This window comes from Anarhichas minor, unplaced genomic scaffold (genome assembly GCF_050575085.1).
Source record: "Anarhichas minor isolate MPS153535 unplaced genomic scaffold, ASM5057508v1 ptg000006l, whole genome shotgun sequence".
Taxonomy (NCBI): domain Eukaryota; kingdom Metazoa; phylum Chordata; class Actinopteri; order Perciformes; family Anarhichadidae; genus Anarhichas; species Anarhichas minor.
Genome location: NW_027466452.1, coordinates 1492998 through 1504006, shown reverse-complemented (window position 1 = coordinate 1504006; position 11009 = coordinate 1492998). Strand labels below are relative to the sequence as shown.

Sequence of the window (11009 nt, the reverse complement as noted above, 5' to 3'; positions counted from 1 at the left end):
TCTTTTTCTTTATCCAGGCAGTATCTAAAGTAATGTGCAGTGGAACTCTACGGGGCGCGCGCAGGTGCAGCCTGGCCAGGCACACTTTGGCGTGACGTCTCTGCAAAGGGAGCGCGAGTGTATCGGAGTAGGTCTCGCGGGTTAGAGAGGAGAGGAGGAGAGAAGGAGAGGAGCCGAGGAGCTGAGGAGCGCTATAAACTACTCCACCAGCCGACTGTGTCTTCATTCCTCTGTCCCTTTGTCCGCAGACAGCAGCGCGCGCCATGGCGCCCCGCCGGTACGCGCCGAGCCGCCGAGCCGCCGTTCAGAGCGAGATGGACGCTGGAGCTGCACTGCCGGGTCCCTACTACGGTGAGTACCCGGATTATAATGAGTAGTTTAATTAAGCTAATACGTGGACATTATTGTCTGCGTTACCTGACTAAATAAAAACATAACAGAAACCACAAACTTATGCTAATGTAGGCTATTGAGATGGGTTAGGGTTACCTGGTTTTATACTTTTGTTGTTTCTTTGACTAAATAGATTCATAACATGACAAAGAGGTTCGGCCACGACGTGCTATCTCTAGTGACATCTATGCAGACTGCAGCCATGCTCTGAACACTATGGATTATATAGTTATAGAAATAATATAATAATAATATTCTGTTAAAACACCTACTATGTGTGTGTGTGTGTGTGTGTGTGTGTGTGTGTGTGTGTGTGTGTGTGTGTGTGTGTGCGCGTGCGTGCATTTCTGGATCCCTTCACTCTCTGGATGCAGTAACGTTACTTTGTACTTTATTTTTTTTAGAGTTAAGTTTAATTTCTAGCTTTTCAAAAAAAAAGCTTCTGTAAAAGACTCAAACAAAGCAATTCACTGTTTGTTTTTTGACATAACAAAACAAGTCGACATTTGTTTTGTTTTTCTCGGTGAAACATGTCCAACCATCTTGTTACAGTAACCGCACCTTAAAGCAGGCTAACACGTGAAACTATCAAACCCACAAATAGGAGCAGATGTAAATAGCGGTGTTGCTCAAAGCCAAGGACGCTTCCTCGGTAGGACGGATAGTAGAAGTCACAGTAACGTCACACATTGGTTTGTGGACTACGGCTGAAAAGAGCCTCTAGTTCGGCTTTTTGGCAGCTGCCATCTTGTTTTTTTGCCACCAGAAGTGACATGAGAGGGTCGGGATAAGTACAACACAACAGTGAATACTGAGGTAATAAATGAAATGTAAGTAGAGTCATTTTCTCATAGACATCTATACAACCGGAGGAGTCGCCCCCTGATGGTCAGTAGAGAGAATGCAGCTTTAAGGACCGTTGCTTGCTGTCTGGTGTGGATCATGGATGCATAGAAATAACTGGATACACTGTTCATTGACTTCATTCCTATGAAAGTTGCTCAGTGGTGCATGAGGCAAAAAAAGTTTGACTTCCAAGTCTAAAAGTACCCGGATCTTGCAGCGATCTTCTGCATCCATTGGGCCCAAAGAGCAAGGAAAATAACTCTGGATTCAAACTGTTTGGACACTTTGCTTTAACTAAGAGTTATTCAAGTGTTCGTGCTGGGAAGTTGATCTACCTCAAGAGAAATCATCCGCTGAGTTACAGACGTCTCTTTCCAAATGTACGTCTAAGGGAAAAAGTCTTTTTGAGACCAATGGCATCACGTGATGGACCTGGAAGTTATAATTCCACCGCTTGGTCACTACGTACATTTTTCTATTCTAGATGGAATTTCTAGTAGGAATATTGATTTTGCATTCCTCAAAACAATATAGACAGATTCATAACACTCTCCTCAAAGCTACCAGACTCCATTGATAGAAACAGTAATTCTATCTCGCCGACTGTAAAACACACTTCATTCAAGCTTGACAGGAACAAAAGAAAAGGCATCAAAACTGTGGTGTTGGTGCTTCGTACTGAGCAGACTGTGGCTATTTTGGTCAGCAGCAGGATAAAGATTAGCCGAGTATTACTGTGCACTAATGCCATCAGCTGACCTCAGGTTTGTTTATTTCAACAAGGATGTTTCTTACTCATCCTGTCCTGTCTTGTTGTGCATTAACTGCCTCCTGTACACTGGTTTATCAAAAATGACTTCAAAAGATGTTGAGCAATAGAATAGATCCTGTGTGTGTGTGTGTGTGTGTGTGTGTGTGTGTGTGTGTGTGTGTGTGTGTGTGTGTGTGTGTGTGTGTGTGTGTGTTGGTGGGAGGATCTATAAGAGCGTAACAGATAAGTCCTTTATGATGAGACCGGGCTAAACTAACACTGTCAATTAGGTGTGTGTGTGTGTGTGTGTGTGTGTGTGTGCATTTAGATGGACTCAATACACTTGATGTTTGTGTACTGTTCACTGGTATTATTGTTCCATACTGCATTATACAAAGAAATGATAGAGCTACTCACAGCTTGAAAAATGTGCGCTCAGTGGTGAAACAACTCCACATAATGTACGTTAAGATTTATTTATAGAGAAATGACGGAAAAACTGCCCCACCTGTCAGTTCTCATAGATTTTTTGAGCAGTATATTCACAAACAGTAAGATAAAAATGTTCTGACAGATTTGATGAACGGCTGCTTTATTCCATAGCTTTTTTGATCTGGATGGACAACATGGCCAAAATCTTCTATCACCTCTAAGGATAAGTGGTAATAGATAATGATACATGGATGGACTGATGGATAGATGGATGGATGGATGGATGGATGGATAGATGGATGGATAGATGGACTGATGGATGGATAGATGGATGGATAGATGGATAGATGGATAGATGGATGGATGGATGGATAGATGGATAGATGGATGGATGGACGGATGAATGCATGGATGGACTGATGCAGTGTTTTTCAACCTTTTCTGAGCCGCGGCACATTTTTTACATTAAAAATATCCCGCGGCACACCAACAACCAAAAACGTTACAAAATGACACCTTTTAGCATAATACAGCATACTTTATATGCAGGGGAGTCAAACTCAATCCCAGGGAGGGACAACATTAAAAATTGTGACTACGTTGAGGTCCAAATAGAGTCACCATTTAATAAACAGGATAGAAGGGATATTGGACAAAGTGCAAAAAGAAATAGGCTACATTATTTTATGCATACGTACCAGAGCCAGATGTTTGGCATCTTTTCTTGGCTGCCAGTTCATTAATGTCTGGGGTTAGGTTCTGTGGAAACCCTCAAGATTGAGTGAAGGTGTGCAGCAGTGAGACAACTCCTGTGTGGGTTTTTGTTCCTCTTCATCACACAGAAAAGCTGCTCACACAGGTACATGTATGTGCTTCCAAACATGCAGAGCATTTGAGCAGCATGTAGGCGGAGTTAAGGCATCGTTTCGGGGGTGAAGCTTTGAAACTGTGCAGCGTCCTCAGAGTCATACTTTGCCTTGAGTGTGTCATCACACTGGAGGTCTATCAGCTCCACAGGTGCTCTTTCCACGTCAACTGCAAACGGATTGCTGAGCAGTTCAAATTAAAATTTCTGAGCTGCAAAGTTGACAAATCGCCGAGTGAACTCTGTGCCAAGTTTATCAGCAAAATGCGCAGTCAGGAACACAGCGGTGGAGACTTTTACTGCCTCACACATGTCTGTGATCACACGTCCCTGAAGCTGGAGGTTTAGAGCAGTGAGATGTTTCGTTATGTCGCACAAAAAGCCAGCTCACATCGTCACTTTTGGTCCCGGAGCTCTGTGGTGTGGCGGGCCAGTTATGATAAACATATGATATTTTCTGGCGGGCCGTTGTACCGAGGGCCGGATATATGTCTCTAAATGTGTTGATCCTTACGAGGCTTTTCATCTGGGTTATTTTGTCCAGGGCCCAGTTCAGAGTCTGCATTTTTCCTTTTCAAATATTTCTCCATCGCTGTTCGTCTTGTCACCACAACCTCTCCCATCATTTACTTCTACTGTTCTACGGTCATTATTGCGCTACCTACATCCACCCACTGGCATGGAAGAGTATTTATTACTTAGCCAGCTACTATATTGCAGCTCAGACGCTCAACATTGGCAAAGTATTTGCAGCAAATAAATAATATTTTATTGGACTCATTAAGTGAAATTGGACATTTTCCCACGGCACACCTGACGATCTCTCACAGCACAGCGGTTGAAAATCCCTGCACTGATGGATGGATGAATGGATGATGGACTGATGGATAGATGGATGGATGAATGCATGGATGGATTGATGGATGGATAGATAGATGGATGAATGCATGGATGGATGGATTGATGGACTGATGGATGGATGGACGGATGAATGCATGGATGGATAGATGGATGGACTGATGGATAGATTGATGGATGGAGGGATGAATGAATGCATTGATGGATGGATGGATGGACAAATTAATGGATGATGGACGGATGAATGCATGGATTGATGTATAGATGGATGGATGATGCATAGATGGATGGATGGACTGATGGATGGATAGATGAATGGACTGATGAATAGACTGATGGATGGATGAATGCATGGATGGATGGATAGATGATGGACTGATGGATGGATGGATGGACTGATGGATGCATGGATGGATGGATAGATGGATGGAGGGATGAATGAATGCATTGATGGATGGATGGATAGATAGATGGATAGATGGACTGATGGATGGATGAATGGATGGATGGATCGATGAATGCATGGATGGATGGAATGATGGGTGGATGCATGGACTGATGGATGGAAGGATGGATGAATGGATGGATGGACTGATGGATGAATGGAGGGATGGATCGATGAATGCATGGATGGATGGAATGATGGGTGGATGCATGGACTGATGGATGGAAGGATGGATGAATGGATGGATGGATGGATGGACTGATGGATGAATGGAGGGATGAATTAATGCATTGATGGATGGACGGATGAATTAATGCATGGATGGATGATGGACTGATGGATAGATGAATGCATGGATGGATGAATGGAAGGATTGATGGATGGATAGACTGATGGATGGATGGATGATGGATAGATGGATGGATAGATGGATGGATGGACTGATGGATGAATGCATGGATGAATAGATGGATGGATGGACGAATGCATGGCTGGATGGATGGATGATGGACTGATGGATAGATGGATGGATAGATGAATGCATGGATGAATGGATGGATGAATGGAATGATTGATGGATGATGGATAGATGGATGGATAGATGGATGGATGGACTGATGGATGAATGCATGGATGAATAGATGGATGGATGGACGAATGCATGGCTGGATGGATGGATGATGGACTGATGGATAGATGGATGGATAGATGAATGCATGGATGAATGGAATGATTGATGGATGGATGGATGAATGGAAGGATGGATAGATGGATGGATAGATGGACAGATTGAAAGTTCATTATTTTTATTTTTTTTCATCTGTGAAATAGGATCATTTTTCAAAGTTTTTGTCGTAATACTCATTTCTCCATGCGCTTTCAACACAAGGTATAAATATAAGTTATGTAAATTAAAACTCTCCTGGAAGAAAACAGGAATGCTTTTATCTCTTTTTGAAAACACATGTGAGAGAAACTATTTAGATCAGATTCAGAAAATGGATCACCAGAATATTTTTTTCTCACTTGTCTCTCAGGGCTTCTGTAATGCTGTGAAGTTTGAAGTGAGTTTAAAAATTTGGGAATGAGTTGCTCACACAGAGTCATGTAAAAGACGGTGGAGACATTCATTGAGTTATCAGCATATAAGAAAACTAAATTAATGACATCAATAGAATTATTAATGTCAGTAAGATTATTAACGATTATTAATAAAAAACGGGGCACCACCCTGCGAACAGGGACCAATAACTAAACTATAAATTAAGTCTCATAATTATTATTCACTCACAATGTCAATAGTCAAAATACTATTCCACATTCAGAGTGAAAGTGAAGGTTTAAGTTCGAGCACAGACCACATATCAGCTGCTCTTTAAAGTATAACAGAGTTTATTAAGTTCCAATAATAATGGTCAACTAATATCTAAAACTAACAACTATACATTCATGAGCACGCTATCTAAAATCAACAAACGGGGGTAAGAGGGAGATTGTGTGTGTGCATGCATGTGTGTGTATGTGGGGGAAGAGAGAGAGCACTGCTCAGACAACGTATGATGTAATCTAAACGTATAGCTACGTCACGTGAACTACACGTTGAAGGTAGGCCGAACTACCAAAATGGAGTTTGCATGTGACCACCTCGCAGGATCATAAAATGGCGCGAGACAATAGATATCGTTATCTGCACGTGTCTGAGCCGTTAGCTCACCCTGAGCTACATGTAGCTTAACGCTATATGTGTGTGTGGGTTAGTAAAAAGAGAGAAAGCAAATGAAACTAAATAAATCCTCCAAAATCAAAAGATCCCCCCCCCCACGGTGGAGTACGGAAGATTGTTCTCTCATCTACAAAAACACAGATGATGATCTTTGAGTCGCACAGCCGCGGGTCTGGCCTTTGAACTGATGAGAAACAACTTCCGGCCTCACTAACGGTGAATTATCTCAACACGATTGTAGCAGATACCCGGTAACTTCTACGCAACTTTAACAATCTCGATCACGTTATAAAAATGACACAGTAACTTAAGCAACACAAACAAGATACACAATAACCTAACTCTGCCCAGACTCTTTGTCTTACTATGAGTTGATTTCGTGGTTTGAACGGTCGGTCCTCCGGCGGCGCTACTCTGTGCGTCGTGCAATAAATTCTCTGCGTAGCTCATAACTCGTAACCGGCATGAATCGACTTGAGGAGAAAGGGACGTTGTCCTTCTCTTTCTCTGAAGAATCCGTTTCTTCACTGTCCGTTTCCTCTTCCAGGAAGCGAAACAAAAACAAAACAAACAAACAGTCCAGTAGATTCATCCAGCGAATATAAAACTGTTCAAACCTAGGATTTTCTTTTTAAAGACAGAAAAGTTGTGTTGTGCTTCCTTGCCCGACGGAGGTCGAGGGATAAGCGATGCGTTCAAGCGCGCTCAGTAGTTTTGTAAGTGAGTCGCTTCCGGCCGTGAAACCGGAAGTCCCGCCTCTGCATCCCTGGTCTTGTCCAATTAGATCGCAGTGTTGCATTTGGGTGAAGAGTTCACACCCTGATGTGAACTTCTTTCTAGTGGGGGTTTGAATGCTTATCAAACCCAAATCAGGCTCCAGGTTGCTCTGCAAAAAGGAAGGCCTGATCTCTGTGTCTCAAAGCACATGGCGAGGCCAAACACATGGGCCCAACATTTAATATTTAAACATTTCTTCTCACACCAAGTCGGAGGGAAAATATACAACACAGTACACTCCCAATGGGACCAGCACTTCGAATATATGAACATCACAGAGTCTTTATAGTCTGGTTCCCTTGACGTTTGAATTTAAAAAGTAACAAATGAAATATAGAAGAAAGGAGTTTTGAGAAGTAGAGAAAGTCAGTGCAGAGGTAAGAGTTGATGTACAAGTAAAATGCAATGCTGTGTATAATGGAGGACACTCATCAGAGAAGTGATAACGATGCTGAAACAGATTGAAAATTTTGTTTCATCAAACCAATTTATACTAAGTTATGGAGAAAGTGACAAAACTATTAATTATGGATTGTAATGTAATGAATTGCAAATAGTGCAATAAAGCAGAAGAGTGGGGAACAATAGAGAGACCGTAAAGGCCCAAAGCAGTAGGTCACATCAGCTGTGACTGTAAACGTGTGCTCTCTGCAGGGCGCTGTCTCTACACACAAACAGTGTGTATCAGGTAAAAGAGAAGTCTCACTGTTTAGCTCCACTGGACAACAATAAGCGGACTGAGTGGTCTTGCAGTCCCAAGAACTCCAACAGAGTGATAGGTCCTCCACCTAGCGGATCGCGTGACACCACTTCACATTATCTAGTTAAACTTTCATTCACATCGTATCAATAATTCAAAAGATGAGATGTTAAAGTGGTATCTAATATACAAAAATGACCTTTTCCTAAAATACTGCTGGCGTTGGCATTTCAGATCTGACTCATGCAGTGTGTCATAGGAGCATCAAATGAGGCGCTTATCGCTTTCAGAGCGCTTTTGGGCATTTTAAAGAGAAACAGTAGAACATAGATCATAGAAACAGATCATTTTTACATTTCTGGACAACTTTGATGCCATTCCATGATTGGAGTTATTCTCGTTTTGGCGCAAAAGGGATTTGGATTGTAAATAATACAAATTAACTTTCTTTATCAAGCACAATTCATGCATAGAAATTCAACACAAAGTCCTTTATATGAGAGCAAATAATTATAACATTTACACTAAAACAAGGATAAATATAATAAGTGTCATGGTGTTCATTTTTTGTTGGTACTAATTCTGGTTTTCCCTCACATAATCATCACTTATTTGATGTCATGTTTGTGTCCAAATGTAAATTCAATATTTACTCACTTTTAGCTCCGTTTTGGTCTCCACCAACTCATGAGAGAAATGTCTGTCTATTTAGCTGCTAAATGCTCCAGAGCTAGTCTCTAACTCAGTCTGTCTGCTGTGTGGTGCAGAGGAGGAACTGTGCAGTGGCCTTCTAGAGCTTCTATGAGAGGGGTGACATAGGGGATGGCGATATATCAAATATACTCGATGTACAGCATGTTCCATGTGGAATGTAGTGGCGTATTAGCAAGGATGTGCGTATGAGGTGTATTATTTTGTATCTGTAGGGAAAGAGTCTGGAGAGAGCGAAAGAAGGGAAGCGCCAAAGCAAGTGATGAATGATGCCCGCCTCCACTTGGAAAAAGACGGTATAATGACACATTTTCCTGTCGCATTTCCCCCCGTTGATGGAATGTAACGGCCGATATTTAATTTAAGTCCAGCAGCGAAGTTGCTTGTCGCACTTGTTAGCGTTCCTCTGGCAGGGTAGGAGCACGGGTTGCTAGGCAACAGAGCACTGCCATTCTGCCATGAGGTGGTTCGTCTCCCCTGTTCACGTAAACGCCATCGTCGACAACTGATGACGTGTCAGGGTCTCGATTGTCCCATTTCATAGGGGAGGATTTCAACCACTATTCTTTTTTTTCCCCTCGTAGAGTGGATCTCCATGGTGCTTACGCACCACACCACACTACCATTAGACATACGGAATACACCGTGTTAGCCACAGGACATTACACGCCCATTTTACTCAGCTTTTATTTGAGAATTGACCCTTCGCTAAGTCCCGCCCCTCAAACGCAGTCTGGCCAATCATAGAGTAGCGAACCGACCAGGGTCTAACAACTATCCCGCTCTGCTCCAGAGACTCTCATCAATGATTTCAGATGTTCTTCATCTTCAAGCTGGTTTTGTGGATTTGGAGCTCATCATGGTTAAACGTTATAGTGATATAATAGTGATGCTCGTTACCTGGGGAGGTTGGAATGAGATATGCGTTCATAAAACGTTACATTTCTGCATAAAACCGGTGGAGCTAACGTTAGCAGAGTACATTAAGACATCAATACTAGCATTAGCAATTCTATGCTACGCTAGCTACTGAAGGTATACTGAATATCTACACATGCTGCTTCTGTCTGGATCTCCAGGTGATGTGGTGGTTCACTTTTACATTGTGACATGTAGCTTTAGCTTCTATCTTTATCTTTTTAACATGTTTTCACTGCTGAATCAGTTTGACATTCTGGATATATCCTTCAAATGCATATTATAGACCCTTCTGTCCCTTTAGTGCAGTGGTTCTCAAACTTTGTCTGTCACGCCCCACTTTGGAGGAAGAAAAATGTTCATGCCCCACCGCCCCAACACAACTGTAACAAAATGGTCCATGTTGAACTTTTATTGAAATAACATTTTGTGACTCCTCCATCTGTGCTTTTTCAAATAACAGAATAAAGAAAATTGCAATCACTTTCAAGTCAACCAGATTGCTCCATCAGACAAAAACAAACACAATGTGCAATCACTTAGAACAATGCAAATAAAGTTCTCTCTGTGCAAAAAAGAACTAATATTTGGCAAACAACAGCTTATTGTGGCTGCAATTCAACTGTTTTACACTGCATATCTTTTCAAAACAACAATAACGTGCAACCTGTGAAAAACTAAACTAAATGAGTGCAGATATGTGTGAGCCATCAAGTTGTATCAGTATTAGTGGCTGCAATGAGCTGCTTTCAACTACAGATCTTTTTAAAACGGGGTTGCAGACTTGATACGACCATTCTCAATTCATGCTCAATGTTGAGCTTATATCTGTATTTTGTTTTGAGAGAGGCAACAGCAGAAAAGCCGATCTCACAGAGGTAGGATGTGGCAAAGGGAAGCAGAATGCCCACAGCCCTCTGTCCGATGAGTGGATGCTCCCTCTGCACACCGAGCCAGAACTCACTCAGTGTTTGAGCTGTAAACCTCAGCCTCCGGGTAGAGTCGGACGTCATCTCTATAATGTCTCTTCATTTTGCACACTAAGCTACAAATGTGAGTCGCCAACAATCTTAGCCGTCGCGCACGCGCAAGCGTAACCTGTATACGGCGTAACGTAAACATTTACATGAAAGTACAGGCATTACGCCATGTACGTATTAATGACTTAGTTTTATGTCCGTGTACTTTGTACTTTGTAATATGTGAAGTTCTCAATTAATTTCCCCCTGGCCCCACCTGTAATACCACTGCGCCCCACAGTTTGAGAAATACTGCTTTAGTGTGATACTATTTATTCAGGGAGTGTACTTAGTGACAGTGTGGCTCCGTGGCAGCAACATATTACAGTGTTTCACAGAGTTTCAAGCTACTCTCTTACTTTAACTGACTTCAAGCAGATTGCCGTGTCTGTGGGGTTTCACTGTGAAAACAGATCTGAAGGAAGCTGAACTGACACACACAAACAGTAGCACACAGTAGTAGTAGTACACTGCCCTTAGGTTTAACAGTAAACACTTGATTTGAGTGTGTGTGTGTGTGTGTGTGTGTGTGTGTGTGTGTGTGTGTGTGTGTGTGTGTGTGTGAGTGAGT

General features: G+C 42.1%; 1 protein-coding gene across 1 annotated transcript in view; it reads left to right on the top strand.

Moving 5' to 3' along the window:
- The first annotated feature begins 263 nt into the window (after window positions 1-263).
- LOC142933824 (choline transporter-like protein 5-A) overlaps window positions 264-11009 on the top strand; it is a 63810-nt gene continuing 53064 nt past the window's right edge. The window contains exon 1 of the mRNA XM_076078068.1: window positions 264-351. Within this exon, the coding sequence (XP_075934183.1) occupies window positions 264-351 (88 nt within the window). The remainder of the gene's footprint in view (window positions 352-11009) is intronic.